This window comes from Fulmarus glacialis, unplaced genomic scaffold (genome assembly GCF_000690835.1).
Source record: "Fulmarus glacialis isolate BGI_N327 unplaced genomic scaffold, ASM69083v1 scaffold6659, whole genome shotgun sequence".
NCBI lineage: Eukaryota > Metazoa > Chordata > Aves > Procellariiformes > Procellariidae > Fulmarus > Fulmarus glacialis.
The window spans coordinates 17,841-39,180 of record NW_009232518.1 but is presented as its reverse complement, the minus strand read 5'-3'; the positions used below and the strand labels follow the sequence as shown (position 1 = coordinate 39,180).

The window sequence follows — 21,340 nt, the reverse complement described above, 5'->3', positions numbered from 1 at the left end:
TACATCCCAAAGGTACTGCTTAGTTTTGGGAATAACATTGTTCATTGTGCTGCAGCGATTGTTTTGCCACTATGGACTAGACCTGTGCTCCTCCATGCATGGCTTTTGCCCACAAGATCTTTTGATGTTGCTGGTGACCATATGTAGATTACATTTGAACATGTGGGTAAGCAATGAGGATAAAATACGAAGTTTGCTGCATGTGCAGTGTTGTGAAGTATAAGAAGCTAACATGATGACTGTATATATGGATAGACAATAAAGTTGCACTGTCTTGGAAGAGTTCAGCCTGAAGAATGTATTCTTTAGTCACTTGTCATGTGACTAACAGCTTGCAGGCAGCCAATGCTAACTAAAAAAATTATGTGTATGTATTAGACTTTCACCATGTCAGACAGAGGATATAATTGCAGATATTAGAAATTAATGGCCAGGTGAAAGGGAACAGGGTCTTTGGATTATTAATAATGATTTTCAAAACACTGTGAAACTTCGCAAAGCCTAGAGGATACAACGTGATGCAATAGCTTAAAGAAAAGAAAAAAGAAAAAAAAACAGGCTGACCCAGATAATTTCAGGCAGCTTAATCTTATATTGATCCTAAGAGGTGCAGGAAGAGGAGAAAATAAGGGAGTAGCCAATATTGGACTTCTTGTTCTTCAAGGATTAAAGAAGGGTAATACATGCTAATCAGTGTAGCTTACCGGAAAGTATATCTGGTCTAATTTGATACTCTTCTTTAAAACTATCAGTATTATTGGCCACCCTTGTAAAAGTAATTTCACTCATGTAATGCGTTTTTAATTCCTTTTACCATTTCCTTGGTACTGCACGATTCATTGGCTAAGAAATTTGAAAAAGACAACCCCAAAATTCATCAAAATGGATAAAAGAGAAATAACTAATTGATGCCAGCTTTGATGATTCCCAGCTCACAAAGCAAGGGGTTTTAAGCAGGTATTCTGGGTATCAATTTTTAGCCTGCAATATTTTAGCTTTTGTTACAGGGAAGAATTGAGTATTAGAAACCTGTAATGGAAAATTCAAACACTTAGTTCATTAAACAGAATTACCGGAAGACTTGTTTAAAGTGTATTTTAGTTTCATCTCCTCAGCCAGTCACATAAGAATACAAGAAGATCTTCAAATCCCTGTATGGGAAGGAGCTTTAGGAACAGCATTGTAAAGCCCAGTGGGTGGAGACGACTCAAACATGAATCGGTTTCTGTTCTGATAAAGAAGCATGATATTTTCTGTGTGCTTCTGTGTGAATGTTGAAGACCTGGAAATGAGACAAGCTAACTTAAAAGCGAAGATGGTTTAGGTTTAACAGAATGTGCTAGGCCCTTTAGCACCAGCTGCTTCCATCAGTTCTGGATCGAAGGAAGGAATTGTCCATCTGCCCAGAGATTTCTTTCATAAAATCTAAATGATAGGCATTTTCACACCAACTATCAAACTCTTAAGCACCAGCATTGAAATAGATCCTGAGCCAGAGATGAGATTGGGACCAGAGTAGAAATAAGACAAATATTATGACTTTTTACTTAAAAATTAGTGAAGTATTTTACCAAGGATGATGGTGAGTTCTTTATTCAAAACAATAATTAATTAATAGTGAAATACTATTGGACTGTGTTTACCTAAGATTTTCTCTTCAATATCAGTGCACACATTCTGGACCAACTTAATTGTTGCTGGATTCTGGGTTTTGAATCTTTCTCATATATAATGTACGTGTCAAAATGGCTCAAGTGATTAACTCCATGCAGATTGCAGTAGGAGGTAACGTAAGTTCAGTTTGCTGCCTTGAAACTGTTCCATGATGTCTGTAGTCTTATGCTGTCCACGTGATCACAACTGTTTTCAGGTTTAGGCACCAAACTATCCTGCAGTTTGGTAGGGAGCATTTAGCTATTGGTCTTCATCAATTTTTTTCCAACCATATTCCCTATCTCTTCTAAGGCCATGGGGTACCATATAGTTTGCATAGAATTAACCAAGCTGCCAGTTAGACCATTCTGCTGTTGAACAATATATCAAACCTAGAATTGATCAGGTTTTCTTTTGAAGTAGTCTGAGGAAATGTTGTCCTTATTTTTGTTTGGATCTGGAGTGGAATTATTTTGATTTGGGGTTTTAGGTAATTTTTTCATGAAAACATTAGCAAAACATTATTGAAAAAGTTGTGATCTTCTGTCCATGAAAAAAATAGGTGGGGATTTTTCTTTTTCCAGTAATCCCAGTGCATGGGTCACAATTTTCTTGCTGTTTTGACAAACTTCTCAGCACTGGCAAAAGCAGGGAAACATTTTTGGTGATATAGTTGTCACTGATAATTAGCTTATCGAAAGGTATTTTCCTAATCATTTCTCTTTAGATAAACGTCAACAGATCCTAATCAAGACTAGGTTAGAAGGATTCTGACTACGGGCAAGTCTTCAGGCTGACCTGTTAGCTGCCACTGAGAAGCCCATTCGTTATCCATTACCTGAGATACTTGAGAGTGAAGTGGGAACCAAACTGAAGCTGACAACATGGAAAGGTTACTAACTTGCTATTATGAGTATGCAGTATATGGTGATCTGAACTAGATTTGAACTAGATTTAGCTCTGCATCCACTTCTAGTCCCCACACCTAATCCCTCAGCATTTTCTAACTGGGAATGATTTCTTAGGAGATGTAGCATCTAATTGGGAAATTTCCATCCGTGCCAGCCATGTGCTGGGTTTCTGTTTTCTGGGAAGATAGAAAATATGCCCCCCTTCTTCCTAACCATGCAAGTCAAACATCCTGTAATTGTAAGTAATCTAAGTAATTGTTTTCTGCCTCTGATATCCTGCTGCTTCAGTAGACAATGACCCAACCACAGTCCGTAGTGGGGCTGGAGCTGCTTCTCCTTGGTGCTTGTCTCTCACTGAAGATGTGGGGAGGAGGGGAAGGAAGGTAGTTTAAATAGTTTTTTATCTCTATTGGATCCCTGTCGGTAAGGGGAGGAGGACGTGAAGAGCAATGACCTGAGCGTAGCAAATGCTGTTACCCTCTTGCATCACAATTATTTCATTTCTGAGGGGAAGTTAGAAGCAGCAACAGCAATAAAAGCAGCAGTTTCTGCCTTATCTTCCAGAGCAGCATCAGCAGGCATCTGTACCATGACAGTCCACTGCATGCGTCTTCTCTTCTTGCTTCTGCTTGGTTCATGGTGGCCAGACTCAGAGAAGCATGTGGTGGGAGCTACGAAGGTCAGGGAGCACTATATAGCTGCTCAGATCACTAGCTGGACCTACAAACCGGAACCTGAGGAAAAGCCCAGGTAACAAAGTACAGGATAAGAAGGATGAAACTAGTCCTGTCTTGTGACTGAAAGTGTTTTATGTCTCCCGTCTCCTGTGGAATTTTAGAGGAGGACTTTAGAGCCTGATCTGTTGACTTCAGAGGAACTTGTGTGACTTTGAACAGCATGATCTGAACTGGAGCCAGTGAAGTATTAAAAGCTCCTTTTTATTTACTTCATTAGTGGATAGAATTATTTTTATGTTTTCAGAGCACTTTTGTTAAATATGTTCCAGGGCTTGCTTTTATCATCTTCTGTGTGGGTTGATGTTTGTTGTTTGTTTGTTTTAATGTAATTATTTTAGGTATATGGATTTTGAGCAATGTTAAGTTGAGCTACGGTTTGGTAAGATTTCAAAAACTTCCAGACTTTGGAATTTGCTGAAGGAACAAACATGTTCCAATTTGGATACTATCACTTTCACTTAAATCGGAGCCTGATGAACTTTGGAACTAGCTATGTTGTTTCTGAGTTGTTCAGTAGTTTTTGTGAAATGTCCATCCTGAGTTCTGCCGAGTAAAGGTTGTAGGATTAAGCATTGCTGTACTTTATTAAGTGAAAATACTAATTTCAATTTTTTTTCAAATAGCATTGCAGAATGGCCAGCCTACATGCATACACCAACCAAGCATATAAACTATCTTTTTTGTATAACCTATTATCCTTAGGATTATAAACACTGCAAGCGCGATGCTACAGATGACAAAACTTGGATGTAATTTAGAATTCTTATGCTATGTTCACTATAGTCACCATACACAGCCTTTATTTGTTCATGAAGTAGCATGAAATGGTACAACTTACTCCTACATTCAAGGGTGTATTTGGATACTACTGCATTTTTTTATATTGGTGGATTGCTTGTTTTCTTTATTTTTGTTTAGCTTGTGATTATTTTTTTAAATGTGAATTGCATTTCTGGATGTTATGGAAAGGACATTTCCAGTTCCAATTTATATTTTCTAACTGTTCTTTTTTTTTAAGACTTAATTAAAACAAAGTTTCTATGATTTCTGAAACTCCCCTTGGAAGTTTAATACAGCTGGTATAAGCAGAATGTCAAACAGGCAAGAGAGAAGAAAACAGGATTTATATGTAGGAATATGAAGCCAAATGCTGTTTAAGTATTGACCCGGGCATGTGAATTTAGTAGTTCCAACTTCATTCTCATCTGCACTGGATGCATCAATATAAGCATCAACTGCCATTTCGTTAAACATCACATTGATAGATGGTTTTCATGCAGTAGGGACCCACGGACTGTCTTAAACCTCAGTTGAAATACCCTATGATTAGCTAGAAGTTTTTCGTACATAGTGCCTATTGAGATATCTCGCATAAGTGTTCAGAGCAAGTCACATCCCGAATGAGCCTGATGAACTTTGTAGAGCTTATAGAAATTTAACTCAAAAAAAAAAAAACAACAACCCACAAAGATACTCACTAAGGAAGAGCTAATGGCTTGGATCCCAAATGCATTTGGGTATGTAACTTGCCCTCGTTTCAGTAGAAGCTGAATGTCTAAATACAGTGTAAGAATCTGATACTTTTCTACTTTTGGTTCTAAATAACTGAAGAGAGGCTGAAAAGCAAATGGGTTCCTCCTGAACTATTTCCTTAATTTTCCAATCATACAGGCTAGAAAAAGGATACTAACTTCTCTGAGTGTCAGTCATCTTATCATCGTAGAGATTTATTTTTTACCATGGACAAGTGATATTTATAAGACGCTTCAGAGCAAAGTGAAAATGTTATCTGTGCCTGCAGCGCTGCTGCTGCCATTCCTGAAAGTTACGTAGTTAGACCTGCTTGAGCAGTCTGAGATTTCTGAAGAGTTAGTAAGCTACGTATTTTGTTCCTTCTAGCTATACAATTGGCGTTGATAAATTTCCTCTTCCACCGCATAGTCTTATGTGCATATTCTACTGAACATTGCCACATTAGGGCAGCACTTGTCAATGAAGGTTATGGATCGGGTCCTTCTCCTTAAAGAGTGAAACAAAATTTTATCAGTGACTTTAAAGCGAGGGGAATGAATTGAAACATGAACTGCTTCTGCCCGACTCTTCTGTTGCGAGAGAGTGTTGCAGAGGGATTTACAAAAGATGTCTGCAAAAAGAGATCTCCCCCTTATGGACCCTGGATGTCACTGAAGCGAGCTCAATGCGTTATCTCTGCCCGGCCTCTCTATGCTTGAGCTCCCCACTATCAAATGTGCCTGAAAGGGCATTGCAAAAGAAGCAAATGGAATTACTGTTGGATCCAGTCGTCGTACATACTATAAGAAATCAACCAATAAATGTGAAACTAAATACAGGCTATTATCCCTCCAGCCCTCTTCTCATCATTATTTCCATTCCAGAAGTGTTGTGTGCTGGTTTCCTTCTGCTTGCATAAATATTTTCTAAGAAAACATTGTGTGGTCTACTGGGTGCCTGATTCATTTACGTAACAAGACTAAGGACACTTGCAGTGTTTCCCAGAAAGCAATTTGCTGACTTGCTGTCAGATCCTTAATTGTTGTCAGGGAACAGTTTTTCGCTTGCCTCCAAGGTCATTGCTGCTACAGGGGCTTGCTGTTAATGCTGTTGCAGAATCCTCGTGGCGAGTCTTAAAGTTCAAGCATGGGGCTGAGTAAAGAGAAGTTCAGGTTTCTTTCACCGTCTTTTGTCAGATGCTTTCTAGGTTAAGCATGGTCAAGACATCCTCCTCTGTGTCTTAAATGGACAAAACAAAGACATCTTCATCACGGAATCAAAAGGACCTATAGAAATCACCAGCAAAATCAGGCGTAAACTGTGCTAGGTACTGTAATTGAATGTCTAATATGAAATGGCGTAGCTCAAGACATCATAGATTCAACAGAGGAAGAGGGAGAGGGGAAGACATTACAAAGAGTTGGACTGTGTGCCTTGCCTTCAGCAAAATGTGCAAGTGATTAAATGTAATTCCAGGATTCGTTTTCTAAGATATCCATTAAACAGCAATGGCATCTTTGGGAATCTTTGTCCTTTTAATTTGTTTGTAACTGTTTTGGTTTCAGATTGGAACATTCAGATCCTGTGTTTAAGAAAATTTCTTACAGAGAATATGAAGTGGATTTTAAAAAAGAAAAGCCAGCAAATGTATTTGCAGGTAAACAGGAAGGAAATATTCTGAGTATTTTTGTTTGTTGCTTGTTATAAAGCCAGCAACTAGCTAAGCAAGCTTGTATTTTTGTGTCCATTGTTTTGCACATAAACCAAATAGGCCCAGGGTATGAGGCCTCGACAGTGCACGAGGCTTTCAAAGGCCATAGAGAGGTTGGATTTTCGGAGGTTGGGGCTCGGTGCTATCTGCAAATTAACTGCACGGTACGGTTGTTCCCTTTGTTTTCAGCATCTGATGAGACTTCCCATACCCATTTAGACTTGTATGGCACAGTCACAGTGGTGACACTATAAATTCACATGGAAGGAGCCTAAGGCCTGAGGCTAAATATGTTTCCGATAGATCAGTGGAAAGGAGAAGAAAAACTATGAGGTTGGGTGTGAAAGATGTCCCCTTGCCTTTGCGTCTGTTACTGCTTGAAGACGCTTTAAATGGATGGAGGCAGGTTCTGGTACTTGTGCCATACATAAGTATGGTACTTGTGTTCTGATACTTATGCAGAGTACTTCTATAATCTGTCTGTGCTTCGTATTAACAGATAAAATAACTTCAGATGTTAGATGTTCAGATTTAGATTTCAAAGGAAATGTGTGTGAGGTTGGTGATATGAAATTGTTATAAGTGGCCCTGAAAGGTCTAGTCTAAGATCTGATGCCTTCCGGTTTTGTTTGTTCTCCTGTGTTCTCTGAAACTGCTTCTTTCTTTTCCGAGAAAGAAATTTACAAAATAGTTTACAAGGAGGGAGACTAACAAGCCAAAGGTGGTCTTAGGTTTCTTCCATTGCTTATTTTTGCAACATGGCAAGTAGGGATACAAGCCCCTCTTGAAACCTTTTGCAGGCTATGCCTCAAGAAATTTGCAACGTGGAACTGATTATTTCTTTAGATAACATTTTGGGCTTGAAAGATCTTTCTGTTCTGTGACTTTTGGCATTGAGAGTGCTACTCAAAGAAATGTGCTTGAATGCCTTTCTCTAAACTCTTAGACTATAAAATGCCTGCTTTCCTAAAATGGTTTAATTCAATGGTATGTGAAGGATTCCTAGAAATTCCTAATGAACCTCTGCATGAACCTTTTGATAAATTTTCTGATTCTGGAAAGAACTTTTTTCCCCCAAATCTACTATTGTCCTGTGATTTTTAAGTGCTAGTTGCCAGATATACAATATATAACATTCCTGACTATGAGCAGCAGGTTTTAAATCCCCAGATACCTTTTTACGGGTAAATTTTCATTGCAGTGGTATTACATTCTCTGCCTGTATTAATTTTGCAACTTGTACTTTGAGAGCTCATGTTCCCTAATGGGGGGAGAGACCTCTTCATTTCACTAAACATACAGTTTTGCTCACGTTTCCCTCTCTCTTTATCTTGAATAACTGCAGGACTTCTGGGACCAACCCTGCGTGCTGAAGTGGGAGATACCTTGGTAGTTCACCTTAAGAATATGGCTGACAAGCCAGTCAGTATTCATCCCCAAGGCATAGTTTACAACAAAAATGGAGAAGGTAAATACTATAAAAACTCCATGTTTTGTTCATTTACTTGTAGACTACCACACGAAATACGGAGAGGGGCCCAGGCGAATGTTTGAGGGTATGTGTAACACAAATATCTGTTGATCCTGGGTTAAAACTTCACACCCATTGTTAGCTCCTTTCTTTTTCATCAGTGTAACACTAGGAATATGAGCGTCATCTGACATGCACAGTCTCCTGACCAGCTGCCTGTGTGCTAATACTGTTGCACAGAATCACAGAGTGGTTGAGGTTGGAAGGCACCTCTGGAGGTCATCTGGTCCTATCCCCACGTACTTGCAAAATATTCTATTTCAGGACATGTAAACTCTTAAATATAGGTCTTAAAAAAACTTTTCCAAATCCCTTGCAATAGTACATCAAGGCATTATCGGTAGAGGCAGTTGACAGTGCTGATCATGTTGTCCTGATACTCAGCATTTCATGCGCAGCTTTGTGGTTGTTTGCTCCTGGAACCCTCATGAGACTAGCAAAAAGAGATCATAAACTGTGACAAAATTGACAGTTAAACGTCTGCACTAGCACTGCACTTGATTGCCCATGCTTCTTGGATTGCCCTGCCCTGGATGCTGAGCCAGAGCTCTGACCTGCAGTTTACAAATTTATTCAAGGCTTTGTTTGTTGTGTAGGTACAAAAAGAGTTTTGCAACCCCATCTCGTGGAGTTGAACAGAACATGTTATTGGAAGTGACAGGCAGTTCAGTTTGACTATCTTATTAATGTGCCTTTTGCACCTAGGATTTTGATTCTCTGGCTCCCCTTCGTCATATTGCAGATTTGTTGGGTGTGGTAGGCCTAGACAGGAGCCATTACAGCCATCTGGATATGCTGTGCACAGAAGGTCTAAGGCAGCCAGGCAATGCTAGCCTGTGCAACGGCTTTGTGAGAGGCAATTAGAAAGCTGACAAAGTGGGCGGTATTCCTCCACAGAGTATCAGTGAGCAGAGGCTGAAGCTTCGTGCCATCCTAACCCTAGTCAGACTGATGAAGAGCCCCACCTTTTGGCAGTGATGACAGTTCTAGGAAATCTTTAGTCTGTAAGAAACAGGATGGTGGAATAGCTACTCTCCCCTATGCTACTCTCCACAATGTGAGCGGAATCATGAGTTACCGCTTTGAAGCTGAAGTATCATACAGGCAAGAAACAAACCAAGCTTTTGGAATTGATTGTAGGAGGACATTCCAGATGCTTTAATTGCTCTTTGTCTCCATGTCACCTACCGACTCTTTTCTTGACAGGCTCCCTGTATGATGACAGAACATCATCTGCAGAAAAACGAGATGATGCTGTACTTCCAGGCCAGGTCTACACATATGTGTGGGATATAACAGAAGAAGTTGGTCCAAGAGAAGCTGACCTTCCTTGTCTTACTTATGCATATTATTCTCATGAGAACATCGCAATGGATTTTAACTCTGGTCTGATTGGAGCACTGCTTATCTGTAAAAAAGGTAATGAAATGCTTTAAGACTACTATAAGGTAATATAGTTTCATTTCTTAATAAAGTTAAGGTTGTATGATAATGAGGGAAGATATATTATTTTCCTTTTCACATCTTTACATGCAGTGTAAAGTAAACGGTTTTCAACATCTTTCTTTTAGATGTTAAAGTTTTTAAATGCCAGCTTTCATGCAGATCCATCCTATAATTATAGGATCAACAGAGAGCACTATAAATAGATAGATTTGCCTGTACTGGTTGCATTTTCAGTTGCTTAACTGCTAAATATATGACCTCAAATTTCCTGTCTTAGAATAAATATTTTTTAAAGCTTCATTCAAAATGGTTCAGCCATTCCAGGGAATAAGGCAGGAAATAATTCTTTTACCCATGCCTTTTAAAGGCTGTCTGATCAAGAGGCTGTAGCACTCTCTCTTCTGTAATAAGGGTTTGAAATTGCAGAGCAGCGTGTCTTTTGCTAGTCATTTGAAAATATGGCCAAATTTGAACAGATTATAAGTCTTCAAAAATTGCTTTGCATGCGATCAGAGACTTGAGATTTTAGCAGTTTGAGTCACTGAATTCCAATCTCCACTAATACGAACTGGTGTCTTGTAGGATTTGTAAATAACTGCTAGGTACATATCACTGATTTGAGGGAAGTTTGAAACAGCATACCACTGTGTAAGCTACTTAAACTACTTGCTGGTCCCTTAAATCCTAAATTTTTCCGAGTTATATATCCTTGTTTTAGTGAAAGCTCCATGAGTTATTTAGCTTGATTCTCTTTACCTGCAGGTTGAGTCAAACATTTGGTATAGACTGCAGACTGCATGGACTTGGACCTTGAAGCTTTCCTGAAAGTAAACATAAAACTGGTTCAGTGTGGGTTGTTCAAGGGCACTCTTCTCACTAATAGATATCCATCTAATTGCAGAACACACCTACTCATATCACCTCAAAGGAGTGGCATTACTCTTAATTATGTTCCTCCTGAAGTTTTTTGAGAATTAATGCATATTGTGGGCTTGAGTTGGATATGAGTTTGAGATGGATTGGTTTGACCACTACCTTCAAGACAATTTGAGCATATGTTTCTAGCTAGAGCAAAGACAAACGGCTAACTACTCAAATTTTTATGATTTCTGAACAAGGTTTCTTTGACTGGGCACTGCATGTGGTAGGTGTGCAACGTGCCTGTGTATTTGGTCTGGCTGGTATGGAGTTAAGTTTCTTCACAGCAGCTCATATGGTGCCGTGTTTTGGATTTGTGGCTAAACAGTGTTGATAATACACCCATGTTCTAGCTGTTGCTGAACAGTGCTTGCGCAGTGTCAAGGCTTTTTCTTTTTCCTGCTCAGACCTCCCCAGCTAGTAGGCAGGGGGTGGGCGAGAGGTTGGGACGGGACACAGCTGGACAGATGAACCAAATTGGCCAAAGCGATGTTTCCTACCATATAACGTCATTCTCAGCAATAAAAGCTGGAGGTAGAGGAAGAAGAAGCAGTGTGGGGGGAAGGAGGGGTGTTGACTTCCAAGGTGGTGTTCCTGAGAGACTGGCTGGGCATCAGTCTGCTTGTGGGAGATGATGAATGATTTCCTTTGTGTTGCTTGGGTTTTTTCCCCTTTTTCCTTCACCTGTTGAGCCATCTTTATCGACCCACAAGTTTTCTCACTTTTGTTCTTCCTGTTCTCTCCCCTGTCCTGCTGGGGGCGGGGAAGCACTGAAGTGGCTGTGTGGGTGCTTGGCTGCTGGCGGGGGTCAACCCACCACAGTCTGACACATTAAGAGCAGCATAGGTGGTATAGCCTGGGAAGGTTACAAAAAGTGGACTTTTGAGTTAAAGCACTGACTGAACATTCTTTGCGTGACAAGCAGATAAATTCCTCTGTTGATCTGAGACTTCTTTTGTGCAGGAAAACAGGGCTTTGTAGCCTCTCATAAATAAAAAGGATTACATTAAAGATAACTGCTTCTACTGCCAGCGTCTCTCCCTAAGTAGAATAATCAGCAAGTTCCCACATTTTTAGTTCCTGCAGTCCAGAGGGACATCTATTTTAGTCCTGGATTATGTGTTGAAAGTAGCAAATGGAAGTTTTTGATGTGAGCAATCTACAGAAAGAATCAATAAAATCACAGCAGTTGTGTGTGGCATGTCCAGAATTAATTCTACTTGTTGATAGAAATCACACCTGTATCACAAACTCAACTAGATGGTTTCTTATAACCGACCCAATTCAGCAGTATTTGTTGAAGTCTTTTGTATGTAAAGGTTGTTTGCTGAGTGGGTGGTTTTATGCTTTTTAAAGGAGCTGATGACCTCAGTGTAGTGCTTGAAAAGGCAGTGTTTACACTGCAGGTGACTGCCATCATTCTTCTCCTTGCCTCACAGTCTCAAAAGAGAGGCCAGCATCTGATTGTGGACAGAAGGCTGTTTGGCACTCCCACTCATTAAGGCGATCCCTACAACACATTGGCAGAACTGTCTGAGACAATTCATGACATGTTGTTTAATCTCCTCTGGGATATTACAGACTTTGGATTTCACGGTTACCCAACCCAAAAGTACTTTCAGAAATAAAATCACTTTATGAGCATTCTTAAGGTCTTAGCCAGTACATGCTAACAGGTGAAGCAAGCTCATTAAATACACATTAATGCCACTACGTTGACGTGAAAACTGCTTTACTTCTGCTTCAAATTAAGACCTGTTGTTTTTTCTTCACAGGAAGCCTAAATGAGGATGGGTCACAGAAACTTTTCGACAAGGAGTATGTACTGATGTTTGGTGTGTTTGATGAAAACAAGAGTTGGCAAAGATCAGCATCACTCAAATACACAATTAATGGCTATACTGATGGAACATTACCAGGTATTGTTCAGGCTTATGTGAAATGAAATTAATATTGATGAAGACTGAATATTACCTTTGTTTGCTCTTTATGCAAGAGAACACAAATGTGGAGGAATGGGATACAGCCTTTTTTAGAACATGTCTGTGAGCATCTAAATTGTAGAAAAGAAACTGTGCTGCTGGAAGGAAGTTATGCCATATTTCTGATAAGAAACAAGATTACTTCTAAAAAGAGTTCTGCTCTAAGAACAGGATTACTCACTTTAAAAAATAAGAAATCCCTCATTTTTTTTTACTCAGCTGATGGGGAGAGAGTGATGTGATTAAGTGAACTGCTGGTTTTACAGTATATAGGACATACTAGGTGAAGAACTTCCTGGAAGTCGAAAGTCAGTTACCATTACGTTAGACAATTATGTGGTAAGGCTAGGAAGGTGGTAATGGGGTTATTCTGTTGCTAGTGTCTTCCCCTTGTTCTCCTAAGGAACTACTTTCATGTCTCTGTCCAGTCCACTGAGCAAATATAAAAGACTGTCTTAGGTGGGTTTTTTTAAAAAAATTTTGTGTCGGGTAGTTACTGTCACTAGATACAACCTCATTCTTTAGCTTGGATCCTTGCCTTTTTCTTTTCTTTACTTTACTTCCTCCCCACACCACACCACCACCCCCCCCAAACAAGGACAGATCAGTTTTCCAAAAGAGGCTACTGGTTTTCTTCCTTCTTCCCCAGCTCACTATAAGTCAGGTTGTCACTTGCATGTAAGATTTGAACACCTATTTTCCACTGATGTACAGGATTTTGGTATCTGTTCCATTTACAAGCTTCTGAAACTTCCTCTTGTTGCAAACACTGATTACAGGAGTCAGAGATTTTTTTTTTAATGTTTTGAGCGAAGATTCACTTCAGACCTAGTGTTCATAGGAAACTTGCATGATTTGCCTGTATTCTGAACCCTACTCTCATTTCTCTTTCAGATTTAGAGGCTTGTGCGTATGACAACATTAGCTGGCATTTGATAGGAATGAGTTCCAAGCCAGAAATTTTCTCCGTTCATATCAATGGCCAGTCCATGGAGCAGAGACATCACCGAGTTTCTACTGTTAACCTAGTGGGAGGAGCATCAACCACAGTAAACATGACAGTGAGTGAGGAAGGAAGGTGGCTGATATCTTCTCTTGTCCAAAAGCACCTGCAAGGCAAGGACACATCTATTTATTAGGCAACTGTAGAGTTGTCCTCTTCTTTGTGTCCCAAATGGTTTCTGCTGTTTTGCAGTGGTACAGTTACTGCGTTCCAGATGGTTGGCATTTCACTAAGAAACCACTGGAGAACAGGGCATTCTGCTGGAATGAGAAGTGCATGATGAGCTAAAAGGCATTCTTAACTGCAGCTTTACTGCTGTGTGCAGATCACAGAGCAACAGTGAATCAGTACTCCAGTGTCTAAGTCTCTGTGAGCTGTTCAGATAAGCACCATTATAAAATGAGTAAGGAACCACCTGTTTCCTCAGAAACTGAGCACTTTCAGCTAAGGGTCACTCAATCTGATGAAAATATTCATCATGTTCATCATTTAAAAGTGGGTATCTCTCTGTCAGCAGTGATCAGAATTCTGTTTTAAAGAATGAGAGAAATGTCTCTCTTACAAGAGCTGGAAGACATGTTGTGAAAAAAAACAGGGGAAAAAATAGCTTTCTATCTGTTCAGCTGGTATTTTCAAAGAGGGCTAGTTGAGAGAGCTTCTGTATTCCATTTGATTAACGTGGGCTCCTTGGAAGGCTCCCAGCCTATATATAGTCTACATGGATGCAGCCTTTTCAAGCCTGAAAAGATGGCAATCAGATGAACAAACGCTTGTTAGCAGCCTTAGCTAAAGAAATGAGAGTTGAAGTGGTAAGGGTTCATAAAATGGAAAATCACTATGGTACTGTTTCTTCTCCATTAGCTGGAATGCACGGTTACCTCACTGTAAGAGACTGTGGGGACAAAGAGGTGAGGAAGAGTCGTCTCTCCTATAAAGAACGTCTTATGGTCAAAAGTTGGGAATATTTCATTGCTGCGGAAGAAGTTACTTGGGATTATGCCCCAAGTATTCCAGACAGCCTTGATAGGTAAAATAATACTTTGTCAACATAATACGGAATGTTAACATGAAACCACAGAATAATTCAGGTTGGAGAGGACCTCTGGGGATCTAACGGCAAAGTTGGATCCAACAGCAAAGTTGGATCCAGTTGCACAGGGCCTTATCCAGTTGAGTTTTCATTGTCCCCAAGGATAGGGACTCCTCAACTTCTCTGGGCACCTTTGCAACCTCACAGTGAAAAAGTTTTTTCCTTATACCTAATCAGACTTTCTCATGTTGCACCTTCTCTCCATTGTGTCTCACGTCCTCACTATGCAACTCTGAGAAGAGTCTGGTTCTGTTTTCAACATAATCTCCCATTTGATAGTTGAAGATAAAAGTAAGATGATCCCTTAGCCGTGTCTTCGCACAACTGAATAAACCGAGGTTTTGCTTCTATGTCATGTGCGCTAGCTCCCTAATCACCGTGGTGGCCCTCCACTGGACTCTCACCAGTGTGTCAATGACTTTCTTTGCTGAGGAGCCCAAAAGTGGACACCTTCTTTTGCCTCTAACGGGGAGCCCAAAATATGAAGATGACTTAGGAAATGCCCTAAGTAGCATACAAGCCTATTCTCTAAACTACTTTTCAACATGAATTCTGCTGAAATAAACAATCCTTAAGAGGAAGGGAAAGGGAGGGAAGGAATATTTCTGGAGAATAAAAGTTTTTAAAAGTTTAGTACGATAAAGTGTTTAGAATGGGAGAAAGAGTCGTCTCTCTATAAATGACCTTTGCATGGCTCCAGTGTACATGTAGTAAAAGTTGTAATAAGGAAGCATATTGGGCTATTTTGTTCAACTTAAGGTAAATAGAAGAAATTCTGTAACATACTTGAGGTGATAGTACACAATGCTGCCAGTGCACTGTAAGGTTAAATTTGTAATCTGGCAGTTCCCCACTGCTAGAATACTGGTGACTTTACAAGCTGATGTTCCTGAGAACCTTTAAGGATTTAAGCAGAACAAGACTAATTCCTTACCCTGTATAGTTTCATATACCTCCTTAGAATATAGTGTTCACATAACTCTTTAAGTATTCCTCCTTCTTGGGTATGATTTGCTTCCCTTCTTATTTGCTCTTGGACTGCATGGAGCAAACTTTTATATCTTTCCCTGCTAGTTACATGGCCACATGGCCATTACTTAACCACCCCAGTGCTCTGTTTTTTCCTCCTTTGTTCAAAATTACAGTTTATCCCTGTTCAGTAACCTTTTTTGAAGCGCAAGTGACCAGGACAAACACGTTACTCTGTTACTTCCCAGTATTTATCTTAGTTTTGCTCTCAGCATTAACAATTCTAATGTTTTTAAACCTGAGTTTAAATAACACTACCATACAATACAATACATAACAATACCATACAATAACTACCATACGATAACACTAGTTATTGTATGGTGCTTGGCTGGTATTATCTGTTCCTGTCTCTCCTAGAGTCTTTGCTACTGTAAGCAAATTGTTTATTTTTTCTATGCTCAACTATGCCTTTGTAAAAGGAGAACAGTGATTTCTGCTATCTTATCTTGAAAATGTAGCTGCTGCTTCAGTTTGTTTCTTTCTTGCACATATACCCTATTAAATCAAATGTAAAATCTGATACTAATTGGTCATATATGATACTAAACCACAAATAATGTTCCACGCTGCTTCTTACCTAATTTAGGTTAGAATTTGGGGTGAAGAGCATTAGGTTAGTTTAGGGTTTGGATTTTTTTCAAGCAGAGAGGTTTCTACCAGTTGCGTGAATACTAATTCTGTATTCTAATAGATGTCACTATTCAATTTTGTTGATCATTTGTCTTTTCCTTTATTTTTAAGACACTATAAAGCGCAGCACTTGGACAACTTCTCAAATCTCATAGGTAAAAAGTATAAAAAGGCTGTTTTTAGACAATATACTGATGCCAGCTTCACTAAACGTCTGGAAAATCCTCGTCCCAAGGAAACTGGAATCTTGGGCCCTATTATCAGAGCTCAACTCAATGACAAAGTCAAAGTAAGTAACATAAGTTCAGAGATTATTTATACTATAGCATAATTTTCTGTTGGGCAGAGATACAAAAGAACTAGTTTAGTTTGGGTTTTTTGTCAAAAAATATAGCTAATGTTATAAATATTAGCCCTATTAAAGGTTATGATCACAAGTGACAGTGTTTAGCTTAAATTTTTCAGCATTCCCTCTATAGTTTCCATGATTGTGCTTTATTTTACAACATAAACACACTTCATTCACACTCTTTGTAAAATATATTTATATGTTGACCCTGGTCCAAAATGGAAAAAGCTAGACCCAGGTGGACTTCTGTGGGGGGATTTAAATGTGAGGCCAAACTTCATGAGCCCCTCATTCCTTATGTTGGTTTTTTTTTTTTTTTTTTGGCTGTTTTAGATAAAGGTACTCAGTTTTCATAGTTAAATGTTCTTTCATGTAGTTATGAAGTGAAACTACAAAGCATTTGCTTTACAAGCTTGTGCTGCTGTCACATCCACTTGTTTTTCTGTTGTCATTTAATGATGCATCACAGAATTTCATGACCTTTAATTGCCACCATGATTCTGTGACTCTGAATTTGAGTTTAGCATGTTTCTTCTTTTTTTTCTGATTTCATCACGAATAGGCAGGACATTTTGCCTTTTCCTCCCATATCCTCTTTGGGTCTTGGAATCTGAGACAAGATTTGTTTTTAAATCTGTTTAAATTTGTTTTCTCCTGTATTGAAGCTTCTTAAAAACTTCAGTCAATAACTTCATATTCCCTGAGGTAGTGTCTGCTTAGTAGCTGGAAGAACAAGTGTTCTTTTTAGATTTTCCAGAAACCAGGTGTAAGAAGCTGAACTTCACTCAGTGGGCTCTACAAAGCCCAGCAGCAGGGTACCAGCAGCATTTAGACTGTGGGTTTATATTATCAGACAATATTTAAGACATCCCTTTGCCTTTCCAGCACTTAGTGGGCTGAAACCGGGCAAATTCTACTGTAGCTGAAACTTTGTTATGTATTCATAGATTTGCTGAATACTAAATTCTTTTTTTTTTAATTTGGCTATCAATATAGATTGTATTCAAAAATAAGGCCAGTCGACCCTACAGCATTTACTTCCATGGAGTGACACTTTCAAAGAACGCAGAAGGAGCTGATTATCCTCTGGATCACACAAGTAAGAAATTTGTGAATTACATTTTGCATACCGCTAGCTGTTGTGGAGGGTTTCATTGCTTTGAAGGAGATGGCTCTGGCTGGTAATGTGTGTGACCGGGAGACCTCAATTTATGCTCTGCCTCTGCTGATGTGTTGTGTCGCCTTATAGCGAAACCAAGGTATTACCTGCAAAGCATAGACAAATACCTTTTTTTGGTGTCTTAGCTTTCTGTTCGTGTTTGTGATTTTAGAAAGAGACAAAATTTCATGCTGAACTTCAGTTATCTCAGAGGTAGCTTGAAATGGCATAACTGCACCAATTCCATTAAAAGGTACAGCCTGATGTTATATAAAGATCTGGCTCTAAATTTGTATCATTACTGTTCTCCTGCTCTATTTTTCCTTAGGCAATGGCACCCAGAATAGAGGAATTGAACCAGGGAAGACATACACTTACGAATGGAAAATTGCTAAAACAGACCAACCCACTGCACAGGATGCACAATGTATTACAAGGCTATATCATAGTGCTGTAGATATTGAGAGAGATATAGCCTCTGGACTGATTGGCCCACTTCTGATTTGTAAAAGTGAAGCATTGACGCAGAAGGGTGTGCAGGTAATGTGTCTGGCAACCTCTTAGAGATAGATTTTGCTCAAATAATATTATGTGATCTACAGGGAATTTGGTTTTGCTCCCCTTAGAGAACTGTCGTGTAGAGAGCAATTAAACCAACAGGCTCCTGAAGAAATGACTTGAAGAAACAGTCCACAGCGGTAGAGGAATTATATTCTGATTTTCTTAGCAAAAGCAGCATTCAACAAAAGGTCAGCCTGACTTGAAAGTCTATTTCTAGACTTGATAATAAATTTTCCTGCTGCTATTATACCTTCACACTCTAAAGACATTCAGATCTGAGCTGGTCCCTTTCTGTAACAGATATAACTCAACAGGATGTGACAATCTCAGGCATCACTGAATCCAGAGCAACCCAAACAGCATGGGAGAGTTCTGGGAGAGTGGCTCTCTTTGCCATCCGTTGAAATCTTGCTTGGCAAAGACTTGAGCATCACTTGGGAGAAAAAAAATGTCAAAAGCTTATGCTCAGGTCAAACCAGGAGGCTGGTCCTTTTACAGAGAGCCCAGTCGTATACCATCTGCGTGTCAGCAGTACTAGTGGCTTGCTCAGTGCTCCACCACAAGTTGGTTGCAGTCGTAGGATTGTCACCTTGAAGTCTTGACCCCCCGACTCTCTTTCACGTAGCCCTTGGATCACACCTACCACAACTCTGGTGAAGCTTATATTGCTTACATAGTAAGTAAGAAAGAGAGTAGGATTGAGTCCTTAGTACATGTCTCTGCTCATAAAATGTAATTGCTGTGTTGATTGTCTTTCAGAAAAAGGCAGATGGGGAGCAGCAGGCAATGTTTGCTGTGTTCGATGAAAATAAGAGCTGGTACATAGAGGATAACATCAAGGACTACTGCAGCAACCCTGCCAGTGTTAAAAGGGACGATCCCAAGTTCTATAACTCGAACATAATGCACAGTGAGTGGGATATCGAGCTGAATATTATGAAAGCTCATGTGAACCTGAGCATTCAGTGATTGCTTGTTCTCAGATGTAGTGCAATCGGGGAATTCTCTAGAGAGTCAGTGAACTTTTAACCATGCCGGTGGCACTGTACAGAAATATGCAATATTTTAGGGACCAGGCTGGCTCTGGACCCTGAAGCAAAGGCAAGGGTTATTTAGCTTTGACGCAGCACCTGCTGCCTTGGAGATACTATTTCCAGAGCTGGAATCTCCATCAAGGCTATTGTGGTTTCAGCCCTGTGCCAGTCTCTTTCCAGGTGCAAATGTGAGTCCAGTTCAGTGCACTGATATCAAAGAACAGGAAGTTTTAAAAGTCTTAGTCTGAAAATATTGAGACCACTTCTATTTTGCTTTCCTTTCAGCAATAAATGGCTATGTGTCTGACAGCAGTGAAATCCTTGGATTTTGCCAAGATAGCGTGGTTCAGTGGCACTTCTCCAGTGTTGGCACTCATGATGAGATTGTCTCTGTTCGCCTTTCCGGGCACTCTTTTCTGTATCAAGGGAGATACGAAGATGTGTTGAACCTTTTCCCAATGAGTGGAGAATCGGTCACAGTGGAAATGGACAATATTGGTAAGTAGTAAAACTATAGTGTTTGACAGCTCTTCTAAGACATTTTTCAGTCTGCAGTCTATAAGGACTTACCTAAATAGGAAAGAAAGCTTTTCAGATAAACACAGTGCTGGCAGATGTTGAATCATTCCCCAGTGCAACTGATGTGTATGGAGTTTTGTTGGCTACACAGACTTAGCACATAGCACAATTGTATGCTATACTGAGGCTCTTTTTGTTGGTTTTTTTTGTTGGGGGTTTTTTTCACTTCACAGTTAATATTGGGGTTAGCGATGATCATTTTAAGGCAATTCTAAGATTGTCCTTGGAAACAATCCAGCAACTCCACTGTATGATTCCCAGTTTTGCCACTTGTCCATCCTGAGTTAGCTAAAATGGGCCAAGACTGTCAAATTATGCTAGTCATTCTTGGACAAAGTGGCTACACCTCACCTTAGCCTTGTGGTCATTTAGCAGTCTGCCTGACTGAATCAGTTCACTGGTCCATCGGTATACATCTCAATGTCTAACTAGGATTAATACCCTATCTTGAAAAGGTGACACTAGAATCCATGTAGTCCACACTTATGGAATTACCTGCAAAAGGACAGAGATTCTTCCTCACTGAAGACTGTGAGTGTTTAGTGATCATCCTAAAATCCCACAAGGTTTAGGTATCCTTATCCTATTTAAAATACCAATGATTTTTTGTATCTTTTATCTATTTAAATAACAAATTCTTTATGTCCTCAAAGCTTGTTTTCGGTGATCGCACAGCATCAAGACCTTATAAGTTAAAAATGTGTTGTATGTTAAGTGTTTTTTATTGTTCAAGACTAGGGAATCATTAAAACTTCATCAGACTTTATAGAAACCTCCCCAGTAATGAAGTTGTACTTCTGCTTGGTTTTGGTATGTAATCTGTTCTTTCTATCTAGGGCATATTTTCTTTTGTAAATTTGCTGCTGTTAGAAATAAGGAAAGCTATCAGGTCACTTCAAACTCTGATAAATGCAGAAAAATTGTATGTGACCTTTTTAATAAAAAAGATGGTTTTCTCAAGCTCTGTTAATTCTGTCTATTCTGTCATTTCTGCTAGTTCCAAAAGCAAGCTGTAACAAGCAAAGAACTTGATTTGATGCTGTTTAGGGAAACAGATTGTATTTTGTTCTCTGCAGATCCTAGTTTCAAATGGAGAACTTATCTTCTGACTTGGTTTTGGAGGAATTATTACAACCTTTAAGTTAATCTAAGATGCCTCAGATTGGCAGCTTAAAGTTTTGTGTCCAGATTGGAAATTCAAATTACTTTACTCTTTTAAAGATTATCCTTTACGCATTCAAAAGCTTTTAAAATACTATGTTTGCTAGATGTTTGTCAACGTTGCCTCAGAACGTATTTGTTCTGTGCAGAATGCTCTGTGTGGCAATGTATACAACTAAGGACAGGACAAAATTAAAACTCTCAAAAGATCCCAATCTTAGATCCAGATCTAAACATAGGATCCTTTATATTGTTTCTTTCTTTTTCATATCCATCTCTTTCATGGGTTATGTTTGGACTCAGGTCCTAGGTACAGCTTAATCTGTGGAGAAAAGCTCCAG

The 21,340-nt window shown here is 39.4% G+C and overlaps 1 protein-coding gene across 1 annotated transcript in view; it reads left to right on the top strand.

Moving 5' to 3' along the window:
- Positions 1-3,050: 3,050 nt before the first annotated feature.
- The window catches only part of F5 (coagulation factor V (proaccelerin, labile factor)), a 34,455-nt gene continuing 16,165 nt past the window's right edge, over positions 3,051-21,340 (top strand). The window contains exons 1-12 of the mRNA XM_009584926.1: positions 3,051-3,314; positions 6,379-6,470; positions 7,870-7,992; positions 9,262-9,474; positions 12,195-12,338; positions 13,296-13,517; positions 14,266-14,431; positions 16,268-16,445; positions 17,502-17,604; positions 17,993-18,204; positions 18,985-19,135; positions 19,545-19,757. Of these exons, the coding sequence (XP_009583221.1) occupies positions 3,154-3,314; positions 6,379-6,470; positions 7,870-7,992; positions 9,262-9,474; positions 12,195-12,338; positions 13,296-13,517; positions 14,266-14,431; positions 16,268-16,445; positions 17,502-17,604; positions 17,993-18,204; positions 18,985-19,135; positions 19,545-19,757 (1,978 nt within the window). The 5' untranslated portion in view covers positions 3,051-3,153. The remainder of the gene's footprint in view (positions 3,315-6,378; positions 6,471-7,869; positions 7,993-9,261; positions 9,475-12,194; positions 12,339-13,295; positions 13,518-14,265; positions 14,432-16,267; positions 16,446-17,501; positions 17,605-17,992; positions 18,205-18,984; positions 19,136-19,544; positions 19,758-21,340) is intronic.